Source organism: Pezoporus occidentalis, unplaced genomic scaffold (assembly GCF_034315485.1).
Source record: "Pezoporus occidentalis ecotype Australia unplaced genomic scaffold, CSIRO_AGI_Poc_V1 ctg297, whole genome shotgun sequence".
Taxonomy (NCBI): Eukaryota; Metazoa; Chordata; class Aves; order Psittaciformes; family Psittacidae; genus Pezoporus; species Pezoporus occidentalis.
Genome location: NW_026914907.1, coordinates 50,487 through 78,483, shown reverse-complemented (window position 1 = coordinate 78,483; position 27,997 = coordinate 50,487). Strand labels below are relative to the sequence as shown.

Genomic DNA, 27,997 nt, shown 5'->3' with positions numbered 1-27,997 from the left:
CCTGCCCGCGTAACGCCAGAAAAAGGTGCCGCCCGGTCTTTAAAGAGACAGGCACAGGCAGGAACGAGGCAGGCCAGATCTTCTCAGCCTACTGCTTTATTCAAGAGTCTTACACAAGTACAAACACAACACGGCCCAAAAGGCTACAAAGTTTTACAAAACAAACTAAAGTATCTGTATAGCACTGACTGTACAAAGGGCAGTGAATCCTCTGCACTTCCCGAGGGAAGCCCAGCTAAATCCAGCCAGCACCCCCCCACTCAGCAGCCTCCAGGGATTCACACCCAGTCAATTTGGGATGTGTAAAAGCAGAAGCACTGTTCCACCCGGGGCTGGGGGGAAGGTTTTACCAAAACCCGTTAAGAAAACGTGAAAGAAATCGATTTACAGGGGCAGCTACAAACCAGTTCTTAAGACTTCTGGCTTCTTTTCTAAACCATGACGTTTTGTGGGCTGGACTGTTGCTTCTGGTCTATGCGTTACAGAAGAGCTTCACCTGCAGAAGAGCTCGCTGGTAGAAACTAACCAGCTCTTTGGGAGCTGGGATAAAGCAACAGCTTGGTGTTTAAGTCTCAGCAAATCTGGGCTCCAGCTGCTCTGAGAAGTTCTGTGCTGGAACCCCAAGCTCAGGTTAAATGCCTTCCTGTCTTATCACACAGGGTTTCTGAAGTAGCTCAAGATTTACATGCTGGTCTGTAACAGCGTGCTAAGCATTTAAAAATCACCAAGCAGCAGCCTGCTAACTGGAGAAAGAGAGGCTGCACCAAATTCTGCTTTCATTTAGCAGAAAAAGATTTCGCAGCCTTTAGAAATCAAAGCCATTTTAAAATCATTTCGATTCAATGTCAGGAAACTTGAAGCCTACATCACAGGTGATACACTGGCCAGGGGCTGTTGCTCTCTCCTTTTAGGTTGGCTTCACTGCCAGGATTATCTCTCTCTCACACTCCTCCTCACCCAGACCCATTATATAAAAAAAAAAAAATTAAAAAAAAAAAAGTACAATATTTAGTCTGATGGGATTTAAGTTAAAAATTAAAAGTTGTCCAGTCCTTTTGCTTTATCGTGAGGAGTTTGAGCTGGAGCGGCTCCGATGGCGCCTTCGTCCAGGAGATCTAGATCTTGATCGTCGGCGAACAGGGGATCTGCGCCTTGGAGAACGGGACCTGGCAGAGAGGAAGGAGAAACCTTTAGCTACAAGACAAGAGCAACAGGTTCCAGCCATTTGGCAGTGCTCAAGGCCAGGTTGGACGAGGCCTTGGGTGATATGATTTAGCGTAAGGTGTCCCTGCCCACGGCAGGGGGGTTGGAACTAGATGATTTTAAGGTCCTTTCCAACCCTAACGATTCTATGATTTGTCAGCTTTTCAAACACACTCCCTCCAACCCCACCTCACACATCATGATGTGAGTATTTCACTCCAGCTCGAGAGAGGAAAAAGCCAATTCAACCACTGACTACACAGCAGGGATATTCTGGCTACTCTCCCTCTGCTCCAGAAGTGGAATGAATGTTTAATACCCACAGAACAAACAACAATCTCATCTTCTTCCTCAAGCAAAACAAGCCCAAGTTGATTCTATATCAGATTGTCACCTGAAAAGTCAGCTTTGACTCCTGAAGTACAGTGGTATTCAGGAAAAGGATTCCTATAAACCCTTCCAAACCACAGCGATGTTTCTTAGAGGAAGTCTAACTTTAAAGAAGCAGTTACGCTTCAAGCCCTTCAGTACTACAACCAATCTGTACAGCCACCAGCACGACTCTGAGGCTTCAGGCACAGAGTATTAACAGATCCTGAGCAGGGTACCAGATGTTGACCAGGGAAGAATACAAACAAGGAGGAGGGGATGTCAAACCTACCACCTGCCAGGCCTCAGTAAAAGGCATGTTCATAGGAGGACCAACAGGCAGTGGTGGATCTCGTGCCACATTAAGTTCTCATTTTTAAACCTGTAGCTCATAAACTGTTCAGCAAGTGCCTCAAACTGGAGACACTTTTACTAGCAACCAGAGTTTACGCCCATTTCCAAGACCGAGCAGCCAACAGCAGAATCCCAGACTGGTTTGGGCTGGAAGGGACCTTAAAGCTCATCTGGTTCCAACCACCTGCCACAAGCAAGGACCATTAAGATGCTGACGGAGACTCCAGGAGACTTATTATCAGAGCATGTTCAGACAGCCCTGAGTCACAGAACAGGCGCAGCCACAGAGGGTCACATCTTGGGATCAAGATGCTTTTCAGCCATGTGCCCATTCACAGAAATAATGGAGGGAGGTGCAAGGGCAGCAGAAAAGTGAGCGGCTGAAGCAGGCTGCCAAACGCATTCTGCCAAACGCATTCTGCCAGCTACAAGTCCCTTCCCGCTCCACCTTGAAGCATTTATGCAGAAGGGACTCCAGGGAACAAGCTGAAAGGCACCTGACATTTCCAAGAGCCTGCATTTGGGGTGTAGGCCAGAGCAGGCCATCCTCAAGTGACCAACTTCCGAAGTACAATCCAGGTTCAACTGACACCCAAAAGGTGCTCCTGCTGTTTGGAGAGGAAAGTCAAGTCCAACAGGACGAAACTGTTGCCCAGACAAGTCTTTCAGCGATAACCTATTGTTACACTGAGAAGGAAATACAAGTTGTCACAGCTCTCACCTTCTCCTCATGCGAGGGGGGGACCGGCGCCACATTGGTGGTGGCGGCAGCATCCTCCTGGGTGGGCTGAAGCGCCTGGGAGGTGGCCTGGGTCGTGGTGCTAGCACGGCTGTGGCAGTGATCTCCTGACCATCAATCTGGCCTTTTTAGGGAACCACAGGAAGAAGTAAGTATTTTCCAACACTAATGTCTACACATCACATTACTGCAACTCACAGCTTTGTCACCAGCAGCTGAATCGTGAATCAGCCAACAGTGCCATTCCCACCACCCACTCGGGGACTGTTCTGACAAAGTCCACGTACATGCTAGACTTCATAAGCTGACATCCTATCACACTGCAGTTCAGATGTTAATTGGGAAAGGTTTTCACAGAAAATTAAAGAAATTTATTACTGTTCTGGAAAAAAACAAACAAAAAACCAAACATACCAAACAAAACAAAACACACCACCACAAAAACCCAACCCCAACCCTCAAGTTTTAGTAGCTCTGTTATGTTTTGGATCTATCCTGAAGCACACAAAAGCCAAACACCTTTGGGCCGAGATCAGTTCCCCAAAGAGTCCCAAATCCCTATCATCTCTAACTCATCTTCAGATCAAACTCATCTGCTGCGAAGACTTTTAAAAGCACCCAGCCTCCTTGCAGCATTTGATACCTACCTCCATCCATGTGTTTCAGGGCTTTCTCAGCATCATCTGGGTTCTCAAACTCCACATAAGCATAACCTTTAGACAGGTGTGGATTTAGCCTATCAACTGGCATGTCAATCATTTTAATCTTTCCATAAGTGGAAAAAATTTCCATGATGTGATCCTGCAGAGAAAGAGGAACTCTTAAGGACACAGACCACACTTACTGACCAGATGTGGCTCATGCACAGCAGTAAATCCATAGCACTAGATTAGCTTTGGATGAATCCCACCATGAGGAAGACAAACTTCATTGGCCAGATGTGGGAGGATTACCACTGCTTTTTCTGCTGATGTTCAGCTCCTCCTCAGACTGTTCCAAACCTTAAGCTCCAGCAGCATTACTGCTGCGTGTCAACATTGGCTACAAAAATACAATTAGTGTAAAAATCTTCTTGGGGACCTGTAAATGGAGCTTATGCCCCCAGCTGAAAATTCTTAAGGTGCAACTGTAATAGTTCTTAAAACGCATCTTTTTTTCAGCACCAAAGCCCTTTACCTCTGAAGACCGTTGAGCTACATTCTAACAAAGACAACTCAAACCAGGCCAGCTTTCTTCAGATCCTTTATCAAGAATCTCTATACATCATTAATGCCTCCGAGGTTATTTCAGCAGTAAGTTCTACAGCTTTCTTCCTAGGAAGGTAGGATACAGGGCCTGAAACACTAACAAAGCAGACAGACCTCTCCAGCACTACAGCTGCAAAAGCCTGCACTGTATTTGACTAAGATCCTACCAAAAATTTCCTCACTGATCATTTGGACAAAAAGCAAGAATTTCTAAAAGCAACACCTTAGCAGCAACAAAGTCTTGAGAGCTTCAAAAGAGCCACTCACATGTCCTCACAAATGATATATGAGCCTGCCATGACAGGGAGCATGGCATTACCTTGGTCACATTTCTAGTGAGCCTTCCAACATGCACTTTTGTAGGTCTGGGTGATGGGCTCCGCCTCTTTCGCTCCTTTTCATCTCTTTTGGGTGGCTTGGACCTGATTTTGACAGCAGAAAATACTTACAATTTTCAGGGAACAAGCAAGACCAAACCAAGAGGCTGGTCATTAACACATGATTAAGAAGTACCACCTCTCCTGGGAAGGCATCTTTATTCTTAAGAAGTTAAGAAAGTTAGGGTTAGGAAGTGCTGGGGTTGTGCTGAGAGCATTTCACTTGGAAACTCTCAAGACCTGCATTTGTCCTGTCTGCTTCTGCTTTAGAACCTTCTGGAATTTGAGAGCCTTTTTTTGTGAGTTTTCAATTTTACTGCAAGAAGGATAACAAACATGAAGTTTAGCGAACTTTTCTATAAAGTTGTTGGCCATAGTTTAAGAATTTTCCAGTTGTTCAGACAAAAAGCATTCTTTGCCTCAACAATTAGAGAGGCAAAATGAGGACATAAGCACCAAAGCATACCACAACCAGGCAGTTAATGGATCCAATGATTTGTGTCTCTGTACCTGCAGTTCACTACAGAGATCCAAACATGCCACAGTTAAGTAGCTGCGTATCATGTCTTCGACAGTGTAAAAACTGCAAAAGTCTGGAATGTAACTTTAATTCAGTAAAAAAAAAAAATCAGGATGCAGAAAATATGGATTTATGCTTCTTTCTAATCTTACTCTCCATAAATGGAGTGATATAAAAAACCAAAACCAAAATCCCAACCAAAACCCCCACACTGGCTTATAATATTTCAGTAGATTTTATCAGCCTTCAGTACCCTACCTACAGAATTGCCCAGAAGAAAAACTATATGAACATTAGCAGAGCTTGATTTCAATCCTTAGAGGAAAATGCATCCCTTGCTCCCATCCCCTCGCCTTTCCATTTTTTTTTTATACATAAGAACACACACCATTTTCAACCCTGATGTTTCTGTTAAGTCTTGGCTGTAACTTACAGGAAATAAAGAGCTTTACTCTTATCCAGTGCCTGTTCAGAGTCATACTATTGGGTAAACATTGATTAAAAGTGCCTCTACAAAGTTTAAGATTACTCATCTTAAAATGAGTGATTCTAACCTCTTTCCCTACAGAGAGTATGTTTCTATCATAAGCAAAAGGAGCACACCCATCCTAACAAAATTCAGATCTCTAGCTTGCGAAGAAAGCAACCGGTCTTCAGAAAACAATCTGTTCTGACCACAAGCCTGCAATCTATGTGAAAGAACCTGCCACCTGGTAATTCCGAAAAAGCAAATAAAATTTACTTGGAGCGGGAGCGCCTCCTGTTGTCATGTCTCCGTCGAGATGGACTTGGAGATCCCGAGGAGCTGCTGGAACTGGAACTGCGTGAGGTGCTGGAGCTCCCAGAGCGGCTTGAAGCAGAAGAGGAGCTGGAGCCACTGCTTGAACCAGTGCTGGAACTGGACCCAGAACTGGAAGTTGAGCTGGAACGGGATCTGGAGCATGGGGTGGATTAAAGATGAGTGGAATACCCAGAAAAAGAGTGGCTGAAAAACTTCAGATAATTCCAGAGAGAGAAGCTGTGAGCTGGAACAATGCAAACTGCTGCTGCACAGCTCACTAGACAGCCAAAGGAAACTCACACCTAAACCATCCCAACCCCTTCAGTTAGACGCACCTGCACCATGCCTAACACGGCACCAGCCTTCAACAGAAACATACTGGAAATCAAACTGGTGGTTTCTGAAAACACCGTAATTTCTTACTGCCTGGAGGAGTAACTACCTAGTGCTGCTGCTCCCACTAGAAGCACTGCGTCTCTTGCGTGTCTTGTCTCGACCACGATCCTTTTCACCCGATTCCTTAGTGGCTGCTTTGTCCTTGGACCGGTCCTTTGATTTCTCTTCAGACCTATCCTTGCGTTTGGTTGGTGAAGGAGCCCTTCAAGAACAAATTGCAGAAGACATTTACAATATAGAGAAACACAAACAACAAAATACCCCATGCCCGAAGAACAGAACAGCAACACAAAACATTGAACTTCAATTCTAACTCAAGGTCACTGTAACTGCAGAGTTAATGCATCAGACAAGTTTGGACTTCTCAGAAAAAGGAAAATACTTTACATTGCAGAGCAGCTTTGAGGAAGACAGCTATAGCACACAGAAATTCTCAAATACAGAAACTCACACAGGAAGAGGGGCATTTCCAATTCCTCACCCTCACTGGGACAGCCCTGGCACCCTGTAACACCCCCAGGTTCATTACACCTAGAAAATTCGGACAGAATTATTACCTAGTGTTGGATTTTTTATTATTTTCTTTGAGTCCTAGCAAACTCTTCTTTTTCAATCCTGATAACTCCATTTTCCCTTCGGAGGTGTCCAAAGCAGCACCGAATGGGCCTCACTTATCTCAAATCTCACTTCTAACTCCTTGATTCTGAGAACCGATCCCTAATCGAGTGCAATAAACTCCAAAGAACAGCCTAGTGACAAGATAAAAGGGTTTAGAAACAAGAAATTAACAGATAGGTACAAACCAACAAACCTACTTTGCAACAACAGCAGCACACTGGGCATCAACTGACTCTCGCAGTGTACTTCAGTCACACTGTCACACCACTGTTGACAGGCGGGCTCTGTGCCCCTTGCATGGCATCCTGTGCTTAGTGTAGCAGTCTCCACCTCATATGACATTCACAGAGGTACAAAGAACCTTAATTATCCAAAGAACGGCAGACAGAGAACAGCCATTTTCTTGGCAAGATGCACATGCAGCTCATGCATCTTTGTAACAGCCTTGTCTCCAGAGAAGTAAACACTGGTTTTCTCCAAAGACAATTTGTGCCGTACATCATATGCTTGTCAGGAAGAAAGGGTTGTTCAGAACAACCCCCCCACTGGATTATGTCTGCTTTCAGTGTCAACTTGCTGCTCCCAAAGCTCTGTCAGCCCTGGAAAGAGTAGGTTAAAGGGCCCAGTTTGCTGTACTGCTGCAATAGCAGATCCCACTTTAACTTCTTAGCAGAAAGGCTGACCTGGATGCTGGCCTATCTACCCCAAATCAGTTCCCTCTTTAGCTCCAAAAGGAGACAAACTTAACACCCCACTATTTAACACTGAAATACTGAGCGTTAGTTGAATATTTCTCATTAGAAGGCTGCATCCACCACATATTCTGCAATATCTAAACAGGCTGTTGCATTTTGACCATTCCACATGGATTGTTTAACACTGGATTACATGGCTGCCTCCAACCTGTGTTAATAAACACATAATGAGGGTAGCAGATTTGATCTGCTGTGACACCCTTTAGCTACTACGAATGGAACATGCAGGAAACGGAAGAGCAGGCACAAGCATGTCTGAACTGCCAGGCCCATCTGAAGTGGCACTGAATATTCACAATACTGCAAGATGTTGGAAACATCTGTACCTCCACATGCATCACAGGCAAAATTAATTAACAAGAAAAAAAAACCAAAACAACCCTCTCCAGTCCACTGCATCCAACAGTCTTGTTGCTTCTACACTTCTGGTGTCAGGTTCTGGGAAGCAATTACTTCATTCTCTAAACTACAATCAAATTCATGTTTGTTCATTCCTCAACAGCTGAACTCACTTTCCTGATTTTCAGCTTCACAGCTTTCCATAACACAACAACTCCAAAAAGCAATACAAATATTCACAAATCTAGCTCCCCACAAATCCAGAAGCCAAGAAAAACCCATGCCTTTTTGCATGAAGAACAGAAAACCCACAACACAAATGTGACACCACAAGGCCTGCTGGGAGAGGAAAGGTCTTCCCTAACACCAGTGGTGATAAGAAGGCAGTCCACAGACTGCTCTGTATGTGTTGTACAGGTGACTAAAAAAGCAAACCTGTGTACATCATTCAGCTTCACAACATCTCTAACCAGCTCGATGCCTCTACACTGAAGTTAAAAACTGAAAGCCACTGCATGAGACTCACCGACTTCCTTGGAAGAACAGACCAGACATGTTTCTGGACTCATAAGACCAAAAAACCTGATCGCTTCCTTTCTCTTTCTAAATATATCATAGCCAGGTTTGTGTTATATCTTCCTCCACACCAACTTACCTTGCACCTGTGGATATCACAGGGCTGATTACTATCAGCTCAGCCATGCAAAACTATCTCATATTACCTGATAGCTAGCTTGTTTCAGCCCTAATGGGAGGGGGAGAGAGGGCCCAAGGGAAGACCAGCACATGCTTTGCTACTGCAGCAGTAGGAAATACTTCAGTTAAACAGCTACAGCTCTGGTGCCACTCCTCAGATCAGATGAATTAGCCAAATAATGTCTGCATGGTCAGCAAATCTCCATATGGTGGTACTTTCAGCATTTAATCCACCTCCAAACTAAACAGCATTTCTCTCCATCAAAATATATGTACCTATGTCAAGAATGCCATTTGCCAGCTTACTTCACCTGCAAACCTGAGCCCAAGAGACACAGCCTGTGAGACTGTCACCTGCACGTGTTCAGACTTCACGGAATGATAGGGAAAGCACAAAACTATGGTCTTCACACGGAGGTGTATAACAAACTCATTTCTAAGCTACACGCTGCCTTCTTACAATCCAAAATCCTCTCCATCCATAGCCAGTCAATGTTCTTGCAGCACTCACCCCAAACAAGTCTAAGAGCAATCTCACAGGCCAAACATTCATTTCATACACACACACCTCTCTGCTTTAAAAAGCTGATTTGCACTCTTAAGAGAGCTGCAATTCTGTGGCAAAGGAAGCAAACTCAGCTCTCCCAGGACTTCCTGCCTGACTACAGACAAGCCCTTTAATGGCATTCTGCTTCAGGTCCTCATTTGCAAAACAGGGTAAAGATTTCCTCATGTGACGGGAGGGTTCAATGCTCAGCAGTTCTTTGCAAAGTTACGGCCGACCCGCACAAACTAACTACAGCGCGCAGGGCCGCAGGAGCGCAGGGCAGCCAGCTCCACGTCCCGGTTCGCACGCCATGGGGTACGTTACGGCGCCAGGCGGACCAAGGGCTTGTCGCTGCTGACCGCACCGTACGTGTTGCCATACTACGAGCGAAGCCAAAGCGCGGGCTGAGGAACAGGGAGAGAAAAAGCACAGACCAAGCACACAGTCGGTTCAGAAAAAATCCCGCACCCCGGGACCCGCGCCGCCCGCCCCCGGCTCCGCACAGCGCTCCTCCAGCCGCCCCCTTGCTGGGCCCGGCTCCCATCCAGGCCCCGCCCCCCTCCCGCCTCCCCCCGCGTCCTCCCTTCCCGCCCCCGGGAGCGGTAGGCCGCAGCGCTGAGGCGCCATCGCTGATCCTGGACACGCTATCTCCTCCTCGGCAGCTCCGGCGCGCTACCCTCAGCATCCCCGCGCAGCGACGGGTCCGCTCCGCGCCGCGGCCGAGCTGGATGGACGCCGATGGGCCCTAGCCCCTGCCCCAACCCCACTCACATCCTCGGCGCCCGCCACAACCGCCAATACGAGATCGTCACACGCAATCAACGCACCGCGCACGAAAAGGGGCGCGGCGCACGCTGATATCGTCACGCACCGGGGTAGGGAGCAGGGCGGGCTTAAAGGGACAGTGCCGGAGCGGTGGGGGAATGGTGATGGTGGCAGCGGTCAACCAGCAGTCTTTGGGAGTAGGAGTGGAAGGAGACGGAAAAGGCCCGTGCGTTCCTGCAGGGAGACCTCAGTTGCTCATCAAGGATCTCCAGAGCTGACGGGCTGTGGTCATGTCCAAGGACACTGGCTGGCAGGACAAGGTCTGCCCTGGAGAAGTCACTCACATCCACTGGAGCACCCAGTGTTCCCCCGGCTGGAGGTGCCTAGCTCAGTGTGTCCAGCCCCATTCACGCAGGGATCTTTGACCTGCCAAGCCCCACGGAATCACAGAACTATGAAATGGTTTAGCTTGGGAAGGACCCTAATCCAGTCCCAACCCCCTGCCACAGGCAGGGACACCTTCCACTAGACCAGGTTGCTCCAAGCCCCGTCCAACCTGTCCTTGAACACTGCCAGGGATGGGGCAGCCACAGCTTCTCTGGGCAACCTGTGCCAGCACCTCACCACCTGCACAGGGAAGAGCTTCTCCCTAATGTCTAGTCTACATCTCCCCTCAAGTCGTTGTCATCATTGTCACCATCATCATAATCATCATAGCAGTCAGGGCTTCAACTCTTGACTCTTCCTAAGTTCAGCAAACTGTTGGCCTTCCCTGGTAGGTGGATGCTGTGCCCAGTGTCATGTCCAGGTTGCAGATTCAAATCTCAGTTGAGTCAATCTCAGCTCAAATCTGTAACTGGAGGTGGTGGCAGTCATGTCCCCTCAGGAGACCCGGAGCAGAAAGGGACAGCACCCTCAAGAGGGAACTCACCTGCTGCCTGGCCTGCACAAGTGCAAGAAGAATGTGAAGAGACAAGCGAAAGACTTAACATGGAGCACCATCCAGTGGTATTCTATAAATCCAAAGATTTATATGGGATTTTCTCTTTTCCTGTCCCCCCTACCTCTTCTCCCCTTTCCCCACCAAAATGTGTGCTGTTTACAGGGAAATTTGCCACTGGAGGTAGTGGTCTTCTGACCCATCACGCTGCGTTCCAGCTGTACTGGCTGCCTTACTTTTTCTGACTTCAAAGGAACAAAGCCAGGAGTGTGCTTTGACCCCATTCCTAATGCAGGGCCCTAAACATGACAAACCCTTCTGAGGAGCAGGTGTGCTTGTCAGCTGTGAAGAGAAGACAGGTCCGCCTCCTGAATACAGAGTAGGAACATGGCCTGTGTAACTCCATCACAGAATGTGAGTGAGAATAGGTCTGGTGTCTGTAAGATCTTGTGTGGAAAGGAGAATTGATTTCTGCTGCAAGAGCAAGGAGGTATTACACCTGCCGTGGGCAGGCTCAGAAAAACACAAAAGGAGGTTGTTCTTCACATAACCATTTGGTAAAGGGCAGGTTTTCCTGCCATAGGATGTGGTAGCCTACTAAAAGTTTTTATGGGTTCAACGAGAAACTGCGCTATGTCTATTGAAGACTATCAGCAGACTGTCACAATGGCCTTAGAATCATAAAATAGTTTAGGTTCGGAAAGGCTTTTAAGTCCACGACTCAACCATGGCCCCAAGCACCACATCTACACATCCTTTAACACCTACAGGGATGGTGACTCCACCACTGCCCTGGGCAGCCTGTTCCAATGCCTGGCAATCCTTTTGGGGAAGAAATTGTTCCTAATATCCAGTCTAAACTTCCCCTGGCGCAGCTTGAGGCTGTTTCTCTTCTCCTACCCTTTGTTACTTGGGAAAAGAGACCAGCCACCTCCTGGCTCCGTCTTCCTTTCAGGTAGTTGTAAAGAGTGATAAGGTCCCCCCTGAGCCTTTTCTTCTCCAGACTAACCCCCCCAGTTCCTTCAGGTGTTCCTCATCATACTTGTGCTCCAGGCCTCTTCTGTAGTACATTCTAGCTGCTAATCTGAAAACACTTTATGGAAGATGGCAAGTGCCACCACTTGGATTCAGTAAATGGCAATATGGGCTTGTCGTGGTTTAAACCCAGTCAGGTAACTTGTTCACTCACTCCCAGTGAGTGATGCCGAGCTGACAACAATCGAGGTCCGTCGTCGTCCCCCCCCCCCCCCCCCCTGCACCGGGGCTCTCCCCTTCCCCACTCCCGGAGGAACGGGGAGGAGGATCGAAAGAGTACAACTCCTACGGGTTGAGACAAGAACAGTCCAGCAACCAATGTACAACACAAATCACCACCGCTACTATCAACTACAACAATGATAAGGGAAAATAACAAGGGAAGAGAATACGATACCACCGGCCAAGAAAACGAGTTCCACCCGGAAGCCCGTGTCCTTCCGGGTCACTCCCAGTTACACCTCACCCCGGGCATGACGTGCTGTGGTATGGAATACCTCCCTGGCTAGCCCGGGTCAGGCGCCCCATCTTTGCTTCCTCACAGCTTCCCCTCTTCCCTGGCAGAGCATGAGCCTCACAAAGTCCTTGGTCAGGGTAAACATCACTTAGCAACAACTGAAAACATCGGCTTCACCAACACTGTTCTCAGGCTGGAAGTCAAAACACAGCACTGCACCAGCTACCACAAAGGAAAAAACATGACTGCTACTGCTGAACCCAGGACAGGGCTAAAGATTAGGCCTCACAAAGACAAGGCAGATGTTTCAGCCTGCCTTACCCACAGGACCTGTGGCTTTCAGCAGGTTGTACTGTTTAGTGACAGCCTTTTAGTGCTCAGTTGCAATCTAACCTGCGGCAGAGAAAAGGACTCACAGGAGAGACTGTGCTTCCTTGGGCTGGGATGATGGACACCAGGCTTGGGCCCACTTACTCTGCTGACTGCTGTTATCCTTAGAGCATGATATTTAAATTTTTCTCCTCTTTCATCTGTAGCAAAGCCATACTGGCTGGCTGGTTCCAAGGCCATGCACACCCTTATTCTCACATAATGGCTCTCATCTCTCCAAGGGTGGTCAGGTGAATTCACTGAACCAACAGAAAAATAATGCTACTGTGGAAAAAAAAAAAGAAGTATATTTTGTAATATTTGTCTCCCTGAAGCAGCTCCCCATAGAGCTGTAAGCAGCAGGACCATCCCCAGGACAGTGGTGGCAGGGTGCCAGGGGTCTGACCTCCTCTCAGTAGCTGCTGAACAGTCAGCAGGACTAAGCCTTAATGCCAAGCCTGAGCAAAAAGAGATATTTGAACATCTCATCTAGGAGAACAGGTCAGACACAGCATGTGTCCAGTGAACAGCACCACCGTGGCCTTCTGGAGATCTTCTGTAGATGCCAGCAGCTCAGCCCATGGTCGCTACTGCAGTCCTGTGCAAGGTCTGGATGGGACCTCTTGGGACAGCATTGCTGCCTCCTGCAGGGCTTATCCTCCATCATCTGACACAGGGCTGGTGGGAGATGGGATGGATGGCAGGTCAGCACTCTGAGCATGCAAAGGTGATGTCACTCCTCGTGGTCCTGAAGCAATGCTGCCCTGAAAGAGTTAAGAGAGGGGTCCTCCCTCCCGGTATATAAGTCTCCTCTTGGGTGACCTTCCCGGCAGCCTTTGCTGGCTCTGCCTCAACAAAACAAAGAGGGTAGTAGCTTTTCAAACAGCAGCCCCCCAAAAAATTGGCTGCTGAAGAGCTGTGCTGTGTTGGGACCTTGGGCTGGGCTGGCCACAGCTGCGGGAGCATGCAGCTGTGGCAGCAAGTTGGTGCCATCTCCTAGGAGGATCCTGGTACTCCCCTTTTGTCCCTGTAGGTGGATTTCTGCCTGATTTCTTCTGTGCATTCAGCTGGTTTGGGTGCTGGGAGAGTGATGGGGAAAGATGAAGAGAAACTTCTGGCAGTGGTAGTTCAAAGGGGTGTGAGCAGCAGAGGGGGGTGGCCAGAGGCCAGTGTCTTTGGGGTTCTGTGGCCTTTGGCAGAGCACTGCTGGGTGGAGGTGACCACTGCTGCCGAGCATGCAGACTGGTGATGTGCTTGAGTAGGGATGCAGAGATCTGGCTCCTGGAGGTTCAGTGGATGCCAAGGTTCAGTGTCAGGGTGGGAGTGGTGTGTCCCATCTGAAATGCTGTCCCCAGCTGCTTCTTGAACCCAGCAGCCTGCTCAGCAATTTTTCAGCAGAGGTGCACACCCTCTTTAGAAACTGCCCCTGTGTCAGTAGACTGCTGGGTGGTGAATTTAAGGCAGCAGACAACCACAAAGCTGCTCCAGCCAAGACATTGTAGATGAGCAGGAGAGGAAGGAAGAGAGCACCATGAGTGCTGTTGGGTCTTGCCTCTGTATTTTTCTATCCCTTCCCTCCTGCACTTCAAGGCTGTTTATGAGAACAGTGCTATTTACTGCCACTGCTGCAGATGAACTGCTCCGCTTGTGGTGGCAGATGGTGGTTAGGACTAATTAGTCACTGTGTCTGCATACCACCTGAGGCTCAATGTGCTTGTCCTATGTTTTGCACTGTCTTGCAACTGGGTGCTCTGTTTCTCCTTCCCATTCACTGGCTCTGTGTTTGGAGCCACTGTGGCATGGTGGAGTGGCTGCAGAGAGCTCTCCTTGACCCCCAGGAGGTCCAGGCAATTGGTGGGTTATTCTGCCAACAGCAGCACTAAACTGCTGGTAGTCATTTTTCATGGTGAGGTGCAAGGTGCCCTGCACCAGGCATTGCTTTATGCTTGTAAGGGTTGAACTGCAGCACTGTCTCAGCCCACAGCATCTTAATGCTGGTGTTTTCCCTGTGCTGTAAGAGCTTGGGTCATCTCCCTGTTCAGTCTGTCACTCCCTCTGCAGCCGTATGAGAGTGGGGTTAGGTGTGTGTCTGCCTTTCAAGAATATAGTCTGTGTGGCTTTGTTAGAGGAGTTACAGGATGTGGGATTTATCTTCTGAAGGCTTGGAAATATTTCATCCTAATGTGTAGTTAACAGCCTTGGGTATCTCTGCAGAGTTGAGATGAGCCTGAATTTCCAATGACTGCACTGTTGAGTACCTGTATAGGTTTGGAACAGCAGAAAAAATAGATTTCTGGGTTTTCTCTGTTTTCTGCAGAAGGAGGTGAATGTAGCAGTTTAGCTGAAACACTTGAATGAAATCTTCAGCAGCAGTCTGAACATCTAGCCTGCCCTCTCTTGAAGTCTGAGGCTTGCAGTCTACACCAGCAGCTAGGCTGTGGACAAGCTCAACACTTAAGGACTATCTGCACCCGAATGTGCCTGTGCACACATTTGTATTTCATGTCTTTTAGCCAACAAACTGCTACGATGCACTTTTTCTCTGTTTTCCTGCAACACTTAGAAAGCATGCCTTGACCCTGCAGGAATATGCCTGCTCAGTGTTAACCTTCCTCAAACCTCCTTGCACCACAAGGAACAAATACCATGCAGTGATTTATTTGCTTCCTATTCACCCACGTGAAAGACAGTAGAAAATGAAGGTGTATTTGTGGTTTAGCCTTTGCAACTCTGCTGGAAGGGCTGTATCTTTGGAGAGTAGACACTTAAGACTGTGTAACACATTAAAGAGAGGCTAATGTTGACTGTACAGGTGAAGGCAGGGCAGGGAGATACTGGCAGTATTTGTTCTTGTCCAAATACTTAAGCTCAGCCTGACAAATTTGTTGAGTTCCAGAGCAGAGATGGATTTATAAACCTGGATGTGAAATCCAGCTGTTCCTCTCCCCTAGGTCTGTGAAAGCCTCTTTTTCCGTCAAGCTGTGGTTCCACAGGCCTTCATATCAGGTTTGGATGCTCCAAATAATTTCTTTATACAAACTTGACCTTTATCAGGTACAGGCACAGAATCACAACCATGCTCAATGTGTTAGCCCTTGTGATATGGTGTTGATGTTGGCTCACAGTTTTGAGCTGTAGGAGAGCTGACACAATGCAAAGCTTTTTTGTACAAATCTATCCATCAGCATGATTTTATACAGTGTCACTGCTTTGTGCTGCATGGCTTGGGACCTTCTGACCATCAGGGAGGATTTTCCTGTATTCCTGAAACTGTTCCTTTCCTTCCTTCCCCTCAATCATGAGGAAACAGTACTATGTTTACACTGGCTTTACCCTGTGCCCTGTACAATCCTAATACTGTTTACATGTGCACACTGCTATTTATCCTGTCACCTTCTCTTTATGCCCTATTCCCCAGTTAGCACCAGGCTGTAGAGGCATTGTCTGGGTCAAAAGCAAGCTATACGCATCTTGTTTATTTTATCCTATTTATTTTCAATGTCTGTTTCCCAAACCTGTATTAAAAAACAAAAACAAAAGCAAAATGAAAACCAAACAAAAAACAGCTCACCCCAACCCCCCCCCAGCAAAAACCAAACCCCAAACTTCACTAATCAATTATATAGTATGCTATCTTAGCATAGAGAAGTATTTTCACAGAATTCAGTAATGACTCTTCAGTTCAATGCATGAACTTAAAAAAAACCTCAAACCAAAAACCAACCAAAAAAAATCCTCAAACTAAACCTCCCTATGCTCATGAATGTATTCCAGCATTACTTGAAAATAAGAGTAAAAAAGTGTATATAGGTACCCACAAAACTAAATCTTATTTTTGAAAACCATTGCTCACAAGTCTAATCTCAGATCTTGCCGTTCTCACCAGTCATGCAGTCACGGCAAAGCATAAGTACATATCGTTAGTTCTTAAATGGGTGGGTACATATTCAATGAAATTCACAGTGAATATAACCAATTTAAATACACACAAAACACGTATGCATGAAAGGTGCTGAAATACTCATTTGCTGATTATTTGCTGAGCAGTAAGACATGAAGCATTAGCAGACAGCCCCTTTGTTCTGGATGTGCTTCTAAGTTTGTCCCATGGCAAGGAAAAATCTTCAAGTGCTTTATGTTCAGATGGTTTTCAAGTGGTTCATGTTACATGAGAGTTAGCAAGGTGTTTTAAAAAGGGTATGAAAATAACTCTAGAAAGCCCAATTATTGTGAGTCACTGTTGACACAATGTGCATTGATCTGGCTGAAGAAGGAACAGAAGGGGAAAAAAACAGTAATTCTTTTACAGAAGGACTAGTTTTCTTCTTCCCAGTCCTTGTCTAAGTTGCCTGCTTACAGGTGGAAGATAAGCGATGACTGCCATTTCCTTTAACCAGCACATGGCAGAGACTTAAATAAGTGGAGAATTAACTCTTTGTTTTGTTTCTTATAAGCTGCGCAATATATAGTTGGATTGTTACATTTCATCAAGATAATACACAGCATTAGTAGATTTTATGTCTAAGAGTACTTACCTGTAAGCTTAACAATGACTTTGTGTCTATGCTCCATCTATACTTTGTGAATGCTCCATCCCTGGCGGTGTTCAAGGCCAGGTTGGACAGAGCCTTGGGTGGCATGGTTTAGTGGGAGGTGTACCTGCCCATGGCAGGGGGGTTGGAACTTGATGATCTTAAGGTCCTTTCCAACCCAAACCATTCTATGATTCTATGTGTGTGACCCTACTTGCAGTTTGTTTTGCAACCCCCCAAACTGTTAATTAAAGAAACCTTGCAGGAACCCAACTTTCTTCAATATGCACATACTGTAAACCTTAAAATAGAATCTTAAAGTTTTGTATTTTCCATTTGAGGATCTGATTTTTAAAGTGTGTCCTGTCAGTGGGTAGCTCCTCTACTGCTCTGAAAGCAGAGCCAGGAGGAATTGGTCAGTTGTCAAAGGTGGTAGAGCAAACCTAGGTCTGGGCTCTGAACAGCTCACTTTTAAATCCTGGGCAGATATACAAACCCTTCTCTGCTGTTCTGATGGCTAAAGTACAAGTTAATGAAAAAGCTTCTTGTGTGGTTATTCCTGCAGAGGGGCAGCCAGCATGGTTCAGGTAACAGCAGCACCATCTAAATTCAATTGGCACATCTCCTTTCAATAAAATCTGTAACAGAGCTGCTCCTTCACCAGTTTTGTGAAGAGTATCAGGGCTGTGTAACATGGGCTACAGCAGTCCATATGGCTGATATACGTCAATGTTGTTAGATAAGGTTACTGCTTCCATGAGGCTTGACAGATTGCACAAAGCAGCAACACTGGGTAAAACTGCATTCTGGGAGAAACAGCCATTCTTCTCTGGCATGGATCTTCATGCTTTGGCAACAGTTCAGCACAGGGCACCTAATATTGTTCACCCAATATTCCACCACGCTAAGTACCATTAAACCACATTGCCAGTTCTCTCTGAGTACTTTTCTCCAGGGAGCTAAGACTTCCCAGCCTGTTTGTACAGCAGAGATACTGTTATCTAAGTGAAGAGCTAAGAACTATCCATGTCCCTTCAAAGCTGAGCTGAAAGGCTCTGAAATGGGACCCTGAGGGCAGGAAACCAAGTGGAGCATTCCTGTGTATCTCTGCAAATCAAGAAGGAATCTAGTGTTCCCCCATCAGACTAAACCCTTCCACAGCATCTTTGCCTTCTTTGCTCTACTTGAAATGTTTCTTGCTTTCTTTTCTTTCCATATCTGAGTGTAAACCATCATTGTCCTTCTGCTTCTGGAGGATGTTTTTAGTATTTTTTAATTCCTCTGAGCTGCTGCAGAGTCAAAAAGGACTCACCCTGCCAGCTTCTGCAATAGCTATTTAGAATACTACTGGAAAACAATAACCCAGATAAGGATGGATCAGTGTCCTTCCCCAGCTGCTTGCAGCTGCTCCATCTCCTCAAAGGTATGCTGGGAATCTGAGAGGGAGGGCTGGAAATCAGAGTTAGAGAGAAGGGCGGGCAAGAAGGGATCAAGCTGCTACCAGCCACAAGGCCTGGAGTGAAGGGAAGTCTGGCAGACGGGGCTTGTTGCAGCCTGGCCTTGAACACTGCCAGGGATGGGGCAGCCACAGCTTCTCTGGGCAGCCTGTGACAGCGCCTCAGCACCCTCACAGGGAAGAACTTCTGCCTAAGAGCTCATCTCAGTCTCCCCTCTGTCAGGTTAAAGCCACTCCTCCTTTGCCTCTCCCTACCGGCCCTTGCAAAGATGAAGGAAGATAATAGGAATTGGAAAAGCCCTTCAGTGTAGTTGAATACACACATAAATGTTTATGTATTGAGACAAGGAGGCACAAACTCACAAAATTAAATATAAACCTTTGTAAATAAGTAGAATCAGTTTTAAGTAATGTTAAGTTTGATAGCTTTGTAACAGTAGCAATGGAAAATAACTGAGGTGCATGATTCACAGACAAAAACAGTAGAGCGTGGCTAGAGAACATACTGAGAATTCTTGTGATGCGTGGATTGACTCCACAACTCGTTAAAGTTGTAAAGTAGGTATGCTTTTTATTCAGTGCTGAGACGCACGGGGATAATTCCTCAAAGTCATGCGTACCTCAGTGTTGTTTCCCTCTACATTTATTCTCTAAAGTTATATATATTCATAAGGTTGCACAACACGCCTATACATATTCATGTCCTATCCCCGCTTCATATCATAATGAGCCAGAAGGTCCTCTGCGCCTGCGCAGTGCCCTCTCTGGTCATGGGCAGGGGTCTCAAGATGAAGTAAATGAGTCTTCCTCCTCTGGGTAGGGGTCTTCAAGATGAAGTAAATGAGTCTTCCTCTTCTTGCACTTTTCACCTTTTTTAGTCTTTACGTGTGGTCTTAGAGTTTGGTCAGTGTCCCAGCCGTAAATCCTCTGCTTCTCCCCTTTATCAGTAGATTCAGGCGTCTGCTTATCAACAGGACTGGAGGTCTCTGTTCTGCTTAGCAGGCATTTACAACAGATAGTCCTTTTGTTTAAGCAAGCAAATTCCTCTAACCCCCTTGTATAACCCCCCTGTACAACCCCCTTGTACAACCCCCCTGTACTACCCCCCTGTACATTGGTCAACCCTCTGTATCACTTGTATAAGATAAACCGTTGCAGCTGACAGAGTTTTAGGTCCTTATGACCTTAGTACAAAATAAGTGTAAGAAAAACAGGACAGAAAAACAGGCCATGGGGATGGGGAGTATCTGGAACTAGCAGATGTCCAGGATGGGCTGCAGCTAAACTAACTGATCAGTAGGACAGGATGATTGCTATTTTGTAGTGTTACTTGAACCAATTAAGCTGGCGTAAACATCTACTGTGCATGCTTCAAAGGCTGCCAGAAGTCATGAAGATTGTTGGAAGAAGTAAACGACCCTCAGAGACCACCGCATTTTTGTACTCGTGCGGGGAAACTTTCTGGAAAATTAAGTAATTCATACGTAGCCTCATGAATATGCATATATGCCCAGTGACTATATAAGGGCGGCTTGTGTAGCAATACGTGGACACACGCTAGGTGGAGCTATCCCCTGTGTCTCCCGGCGCTGTCGTAAAGAATACCTGCTTGTCAACTTGAAAACTTTGTTGGCAAGTTTGTTCCTGGAGTTTTCTCCGAATCAATTTGGCACCCCAGATGGGACCTGCTCTGCTCAGCTGCAGGACCCGCTGAGGACAGGGCTTCCTAGGGCCCTCGGGAGTTCTTCCCGGAGGGACCCTTTTCCTCATTCAGATCACTGTGGGAGCTGACAAGGACCATCTTCATAAAAGGTATTCTTCTCTTTTATATAGTCTGTAAGGTACTAAATTGGGTTGGTTTGGTAAGTGTACGCAAGGTTAGGAAGCCTTCCGCAAATCGAGATATGAAATCTGTTAGGTAAAGGCATATACCCGGCTGCTAGCGTCCGTTTGCTATACACCCACGAGAAGCAGGGGGCATCTTGTGATTTGGGTCCTACAAGACACAGGGGGTGTCTTGTGGAAATGGTTTGGGATCTTATTGATATTCGACTTATTTTGCGGCTTTTTACAGTGATGATTTTGGTCTTGTGATTTTAGTATTGGTGACAGGATGTTATAACTGTGTTATTGTTGGTTGTTTGATAGAATTTTAGTCTCTGTCTCAAGTGTTGTAACTGTGTGGAGCGTGTCTGTGGGAATCCTAGTGTGTGTGTGAATGTGAGACTGACAATGGGAAACCAGCAGAGTGGAGAGATCTTGAAAAAGAGTCCCTTAGGGTGCATTTTGGCACATTGGAAAGAACCGGGGTGGGGGGTGCGGTGTGTCTCCTGGGGGCTCAGTAAATAAGAAAATGTTGGTAAAATATTGTAACCAATGGTGGCTGTTGTATACTCTGGAGGATCAGGAGAAATGGCCTAAAAATGGAACTCTGAATTGTAATACATTGTTACAATTAATGTTGTTTTTGAGGTCACAGGGAAAATGGGATGAAGTAATGTATGCAGATATATTTTTTCACGTTGCAAAACCACCCGGAATGGCAGAAAGAATGTGGAATTAATATAGCACCTTCAGATCCTTTAATTTTAGCTTCAGAAAAAGAAAGGAAGCAGGCTGGGAATAGATTGGAAAAATCTTGTTCTGGTTGTGATACTGGGGAAATGTGTTTGAAACTTAAGAGCTGAGGATAACATGGTTGAGGATAGAATGGAGGATTATGTTTCCCCAAAGGTACTGGATCAGAGATCACCTCTGTTTCAGATGAAGAGCAAGAACAAAGTGTAGAGAAAATTCCCTCCACTCCTGTTGCCACCCATGTCCGTAATAAAACTAAGACTGTCCTGCAAGCCCCTCTTAGGGAAGCAATGGGATCGGAGGGGCGTACCAGGATAAAAGTGAATTTATCTTTAGGAGATTTGGGTAATTGGAAGCAGATTGCAAAAAACTATCAAAATGACCCCATAGGGGTAGCTAAGAAATTTGAGATACTGGTAAAAAGACAGGATCCTGATTGGAAGGATATAGATGTAATATTGGATGCATTAACAGAGACAGAAAAACAACTGGTTATAAAAACTGCTTGTACTCAGGTAAATGCTTAGATTACTGCAGGGGCGACAGCTGGGACGGTTGAAGATCATATTCCCCTTACAGCTCCATCTTGGGATTATAATGATGCTGGAGATTATGCATCTCTAAAGAGATATCAACATTGGAATAAATAGGGGCTTGAAAATGCTATACCTAAAGCAGTAAACTGGTCAGTGCTGTTTGAAATAAGACGGGCAAAGGAGTTGCTGACAGAGTTTCTGGACAAGCTCGGAGAAACTATGTGAAAATGCACCACAATGGGTCCTTCCTCAGAGGAAGGAAATCGGGAAGTCCAATTCACCCAAAGTAGAAGAAATCCTCAATCAGGTATACCCAGGAGTTTGGGCATCTGAAATCCCAGGATATGAAATAACAGGAGGACAGAGAGAACTTGGAACCGCTAGAAAAGAAGCCAGTTTTCAAACTCCATGACCATCGACCGTCAAGGAGCTCCAGACATTCTTGGGAATGACTGGATGGTGCAGACTTTGAATCCATGATTATGGTGTTCTGCATCCTTTTTGCAGGAACAATTGACAGAACCACTAACACACGACTGCTTGGCCACTATAGAGACTGTATGTTTGAGCCAACCAGATTTGAAAGAAAAACCTCTGGAAGATGCTGATTCTGGGTTTACTGATGGTAGTAGCTTCATGAAAAATGGTGAATGAAAGGCAGGATATGCCGTTACCACCACTTCACAGGAGATTCTCTACAGGAGAGTGGAGCGGACCGCACTAGATATTATTGACCACCTTTACAGTAGTGAAGAAAAAGGAACAACCTGCTTGGATACATTATTCAAGAATAAAGAAAGCACCAGAGCCAGAGAAGACATGGTGGATCGAACCTTCAGGACCCTTACATATGAAACTGCATCAGTCAGAATTTGGATTTATATGATAACTGGCATACAAGCTTGGGACCAAAACTTGTTACTAAAATGTTACCAAATGTTACTAAATTTTTTAATCGTAGTGACTGTTGGGTGTGTGCACAGTTGCCTAAATCAGGAGAAAATCCAGACCTTCCATTAATTGGCATTTCAATTCCCAACACTATCTCATGGAGAAATTTGTGAGTGAACACTAGTAATCTACATCCGAGGGAAAGGTTAAAATTTGGGGTAGTTAATCCTAATCCAAGTAAAAAATCTTATACCTGTGTACAAAGATGTATTACACCGGGAACCAGAGTAGGAGATCATGTTTGTTTAAATGCCACACATGTAGGTCACTATTCAAATTCCAATCACACTATTAATACAGATGGTATCGTAGTTCAGTGGTGGCCTTTTCTTGAAGAGAAAGGACGGTATTGGTTATGTGAAGAAAATGTTTATAAGACTACCCCGCAGCTGGAAGGGGGCATGCACCTTAGGTGCTGTGATACCCAATCTTACTATTATTGACATGTATCCTTCTGGAACCTGGATTAGAAGTTTTGCGAAACAGATTAAGCAAGGGTTTAACCCTATTGCTGAATGGAGCACCACATTTCATAGTTTTGTGAGATGGCTAATTCTATCTTTGGGAGTAAGTGAATTAGAGAAGGCAATCGTAAATATCCCAGCAACCATAGAGGAAATAGAAAGTAAAACTATTGATATAATCCAAGTGGAACAAAAAGAGATAACCAGCCTGTCTAAAGTGGTATTACAAAACTGAATGGCTCTAGACATGTTACTGGTTTCACAAGGAGGGGTTTGTTCCATAATCAATGAAAGTTGCTGTTTCTACATAGATCAAAGTGGCAGAATTGAAACAGATCTGGAGGAAATTTGGAAACAAACTGAAGTATTTCATGAAATGGGCAAGGAGAATTATCCTCCTGGGATGATCATCCTCTGTCAATCCCCATGTCTCCTGGGGTTTTGAAGAAATATGGAAAAAGTTAACTTCATGGTTAGCTAATCTGTCCTGGTTGAGGCAACTAGTTGCAGGAATATTGTTTTAATATCGATTACTTGTGGTATGGTACAATGTTCCTTCTGGTATTGTAAACGATCTATGATAAATTATGAAGATTGGAAGAGAAATGAAATCAAGCATCAAGTAGAAACAGGCAATTATTTCAAAAAGTCTCTAGATGATAATGGTAGTAAAGGATTTGCAAAAGGATTTGCGAAAGGACAGAAAAATGGGGGATTTGAGACAAAAAGGCACAAAATCACAAAATGAAATATAAATCTTTGTAAATAAGTAGAATCAATTCTAAGTAACATTAAGTTTGATGGCTTTGTAACAGTAGCAATTCAAAATAACTGAGGTGCATGACTCAAAGACACAACTTCAAGCACTGCATATCCTGACCCGCCCCTGCCATAACACCTGCAGCAAGGAAATGGGCTGGTCCTACCATGGTGCTTGGCTCTGAGATGCAACCCAGAGGAGACAAACATGCAGGGACCACACCAGCAGCACCATCCCTGCTACACCACACATGCATGCACCATGAGTGTGACACCTCCTGAGCCATCAGCCAGGGCTGTGCCCATGGGGAGGACAGGGAGGCATGGGAGGTACTGTCATTACACTTACACTTGTGCCATCTTTACAACTGGTGTATAAGTGGTTGCTTTTATTTCTCCCAAAGGTACAAGACAGTGTCCTCTTCAAACGCAAAGTGCAGGCTCTGCAGCCCAAGGAGTTCCCATGGAGAAGTTGTCACCATGGGCCTCCCAGGTTCTGCTTGGTCCCCTTCCAGACCACCAAGGAGATGTGAAGCTCTGTTAGGAACCTTCCAGCCTCGTGCACTGAACCACCATTTGCCAGGGCTCACACTGAGCTTCCTAGGATACTGAGCTGCTGCTGATTCCACTCCTGATTCCTCCCTGTGCTGCTGTCAGTGCAGAATTGATGTCCAGTTTGGGACACAGGGCACAGCCAAGTCTGTTACCATTCTCTGTGCCTTTAGCAGACAGAGGGACCAGGCTGGACCCCCAGCTCCAAGGGGACTCTGTGTGAGCTAGGGACAGGGTTTGGACTGTCCCTAGTAGCTCTGGTGGGAAGAGCTAGCTCCTTCCTCCTCTCTGGCTGGGAACTGGGTCACTGCTAAAAGCTGGGGATGGCACCCTGTGGATCCACAGCCAGGGCCATTAGCCCAGCAGCAGAGTACTAGCAGAGTCTGAGCACCACCGTGGGGCTTGGTGCTGTTAGGGTGCTGCTGCTGTCACCACAAGGGGGATGTAGGTGCTGGCTAGGAGAGGTCCTGGGAGCGATGGGCCAGCTGGATGACTGTGCTAAGAGAAGGATCGTGGAGCTGCACAGGGCTGGGCTGAGTTTCCACAAGATCAAGTAGGTGCTGGAGCTGGATGGCATCCACATGATGCCACAGGCAGTGTACCTCTTCCTCAAGTAGAAGAGCGTGGAGCCAGGGCTGGTGGCAGCTGCCTGGGACACGGACCAGCCGTAGCCTCCACTGCAAAGACAAGAGCCTAAGCTGCCCAAGCTGGCAGGTCCCTGTTCCCCTGCAGTGCCTGGCGGGGACCCACTGGTCAGCCAGGGCCCCGCAGCTGGCCCCGACACCAAGGAGGGCAACCAGAGTGTCAGCCCAACCTCACTGTGCTGGGGCAGTGGGCAGAGCAGCGAGGCCTTCCCCATGGGCCTGCCCCCCAGGAATGGTAAGGCCTGGCTCCCCAGAGGGGTCACTGCCATGGCACCCTCAGCAATGCTGGATCAGGGAAAGGGCTCCCAGCCCTGTGCTGGGTTGCCCCGGATTCTCCTTTCAAGGTGTTTCTCTCGCTGTCCCTTGCAGGCGATGGCAGCTCCACAGGTGCCCTCTTGGCTCCAGGGATCATGGTCAGCACCCACCAGCCCCTCCCCAGCCAAGAGTGGCCGAGTGCACCCCTGGCCAGGAACCCAGCCCTCATGGTGAAGAAGCAGCTCGTGGACAGGACGATCATCCTGCAGTAAAAGGTAGGCTGCTGGGCAGCACCGTGGGGTGAGAGAGCCTGTCTGCGCGAGGCAGGAGCTGCGGTGGTGCTGCCCACAGGACACCCTGCACAGCACCCTGCTGTATCCACTCCATGCAGATGGATGGGGCAGGCTGCTGGTGGCAAAACACTCTTGAAATACCTCCCAGCCTCTGCTACCTGCACTCTACAGCAATGCTCAATCCTGGCACTTTGGGAGCTTGCCTGGGAAGCCCCTCTGTTCTCTAGGGCCGTGGGGCATGCTGCCCACACAGCTGCTGTTCTTAGGTGATGCTGGCCATGGATAGGTCAGTTTTTGCTAGCATTGGCCTCCAACCTGCAGCTCACAAACCCCCTCTTTAAGGCTTGGTTTCAGTACCAGCTCAGGAGCTTCCCCAGCCCACCACAGGGACACTAGCAGCTGCATGACTTGGTGCTGTACCAGGAGATGAAGTGCTGTGGCAGGCCACAGTAGGCTGACACAGCTAGGACAGTGTCGTGGTTTAAACCCAGTCAGGTAACTCGTTCACTCACCCCCCCCCCCCCTTCTTTCCCTCCCCCTACTCCCGGAGGGACGGAGAGGAGAATCGAAAAGAATGCAACTCCCACAGGTTGAGATAAGAACAGTTTAGTAACTAAGGTATGACACAAATCACTACTGCTACCACCAGTAATAACAATGATAAAGGAAATAACAAGGGAAGAGAATACAACACCTCACCACCAGCTGACCGATAACTTGACCCCCCCCCAGCCCCGACCAAGCACCGACCGATACCTCCTCCAACCCTGGAGTCTCCCAACCCTTCTGGCTAACTCCCAGTTACATCCTGGGCATGACGTGCTGTGGTATGGAATACCTCTTTGGTCAGTTTGGGTCAGGTGTCCTGTCTCTGCTTCCTCCCGGCTTCCCCTCCTCCCTGGCAGAGCATGAGGCTCACAAAGTCCTTGGCCAAACCAAAACATCGCTATCAGCTCTGTTCCCAGGCTGAAAGTCAAAACACAGCACTGCACCAGCTACCAAGAAGGAGGAAAATGACTGCTACTGCTGAACCCAGGACAGACAGCCACCCCTGGGACATATCCAACTGCTGTAATCCCCATTGTGTACCCCCCTGCCTTGCCATGCCATGAGACCCCCAGGCTGTGTCCATGCATACATTGTCCCATAAGTGATTGTCAAGAGCCCTTCCAGCTGCTTGAGAGGACACAGGTTGTTCAACACCCTTTCCAGAAGAAAAGCTCCCGTGGGGCTCAAAACCACATGTGGTCCTCCTCAGTGAGCAGAACAGTCGTTGCTTCAGGATACAATACAAGACATAGAGGGACTGTAAAGAAAACCCCAGGATGTGTTATTTCTGTCCCTGCAGAGAGCAAACGTGTGTCTGGCATTGGGACAGGAACAGCATCCACCAGTGGATGTCTAAACACATGCTACCAGCATGCAGAGCATGTGGAGCTCTTGCAGAGCAGCAGCGGAGGGGCTGGGTGGGGATGAAGTCTAGAGGTCCCCAGCAAAGTGATGGCTTTCTCTCACACCTTGTAGTTAAGCACAGAATAAATCTTCCTTTTGCCAAATGTCATTGAAGGAGCAGCTGGCAATGTTTCACCCTCCCTTCTCTTCTGCTTCCCATTATTGCAGGTCAAAGATGACAGCACTCAGATGGTCCTGCCGAACCCTATGAGCCCTGGAAATCCAAGCCTTGCTTGGGGCAGTTCAGTACTTCCCGTTGCTCCCAGTTCCCATGCCATTGCTGAAAAGCTGGATGCTGTACAGACAGAGATCCCAAAGCGGAGCCAGGCCCTGCACATGCTGCTGCAGAGGCAGAGCCAGCTGGAGTGGCAGCAAGAGCACCAGCAGTGGCTGCAGCAGGAGGTGCTGGTGAGGCTGCAGCAGCTCAGCTCCACAGTGAGTCACATCACAGTGCCGGCCAACCAGCCCTGCATCCCCTTCAGCAACACAACCGAGCCCTCACTCACCATGCCAAGCTTCAGCCAGTTCAAGATGGAGCTCATCTGACCTACTGTGATGCGAGCAACACTCTAGCAGTGCTATGCTGATGGTAGGATGAAGCTGTGGAGAAGAACCACCTCCCACAGGCTGTGGCTTAAGGACTATGGGGCATCAAGCAGAGAAGGTCACTGGTGGCTCTTGTCCTCAGGCCTGTTGGTTGAAAGGGGCTGCCTGGCACAAGAGGCATGGTAGTGGAAAGCTGAGGCCCCACTTTGTGCTGCCTATCCTGGCTGAGGCTGGCTGGAGGCCCATGGACTACGTGGGACTTTATGGACTTCAGCAGCACAGACAGGAGGCCGACAAGGAGATGATGCAACTAAGAGAGAAACAGCAGGGTCTCAAAGAAGATGCAAGGCTTCCTGTCATGAGGGTCAGTACCAGGATGATCAATCAAGGACGCTTTGTGCTCTCCCGCTGTGGGGCCTTGTTCAGTAAAAATGTACATATACCACAGTTCAGAAACAGTGTGGGATCTCTCT

The 27,997-nt window shown here is 47.2% G+C and overlaps 1 protein-coding gene and 1 long non-coding RNA gene across 5 annotated transcripts; one reads left to right on the top strand and one right to left on the bottom strand.

The window, feature by feature from the left end:
• Window positions 1–80: 80 nt before the first annotated feature.
• On the bottom strand, window positions 81–9,845 carry RNPS1 (RNA binding protein with serine rich domain 1). 3 transcript variants are annotated; one of them, XM_062626748.1, is made up of 8 exons: window positions 9,713–9,844; window positions 6,544–6,735; window positions 6,033–6,188; window positions 5,552–5,743; window positions 4,232–4,334; window positions 3,313–3,466; window positions 2,648–2,789; window positions 81–1,166 (listed from the first exon to the last, which is right to left on the bottom strand). In XM_062626748.1, exons 2-8 carry the CDS (start codon window positions 6,612–6,614, stop codon window positions 1,061–1,063), a joined length of 924 nt encoding a protein of 307 aa, XP_062482732.1. In that variant the 5' UTR covers window positions 6,615–6,735; window positions 9,713–9,844; the 3' UTR covers window positions 81–1,060. The 3 variants fall into 3 exon arrangements, with proteins under 3 accessions (XP_062482732.1, XP_062482730.1, XP_062482733.1); XM_062626746.1 differs by lacking the exon at window positions 9,713–9,844 and adding an exon at window positions 8,963–9,449; XM_062626749.1 differs by lacking the exon at window positions 6,544–6,735 and having other exon boundaries at window positions 9,713–9,845.
• LOC134167754 (uncharacterized) lies at window positions 9,517–27,997 on the top strand. Of its 2 annotated transcripts, XR_009966278.1 has the most exons (4): window positions 9,517–9,816; window positions 20,200–20,307; window positions 21,868–25,508; window positions 27,147–27,997. It is a non-coding gene; the product is annotated as an uncharacterized LOC134167754 (long non-coding RNA). The 2 variants fall into 2 exon arrangements; XR_009966277.1 differs by lacking the exon at window positions 9,517–9,816 and having other exon boundaries at window positions 20,010–20,307.

Excerpts from the sequence above, each read along its gene's own strand:
- RNPS1 (XM_062626748.1), bottom strand. The coding sequence starts at position 6,614 with ATGGAGTTATCAGGATTGAAAAAGAAGAGTTTGCTAGGACTCAAAGAA. Across the intron at positions 6,189-6,543 it reads AATAAAAAATCCAACACTAG|GGCTCCTTCACCAACCAAAC; the intron begins GTAATAATTCTG and ends TTGTTCTTGAAG. Across the intron at positions 4,335-5,551 it reads AGGAGGCGCTCCCGCTCCAA|GTCCAAGCCACCCAAAAGAG; the intron begins GTAAATTTTATT and ends TGTCAAAATCAG.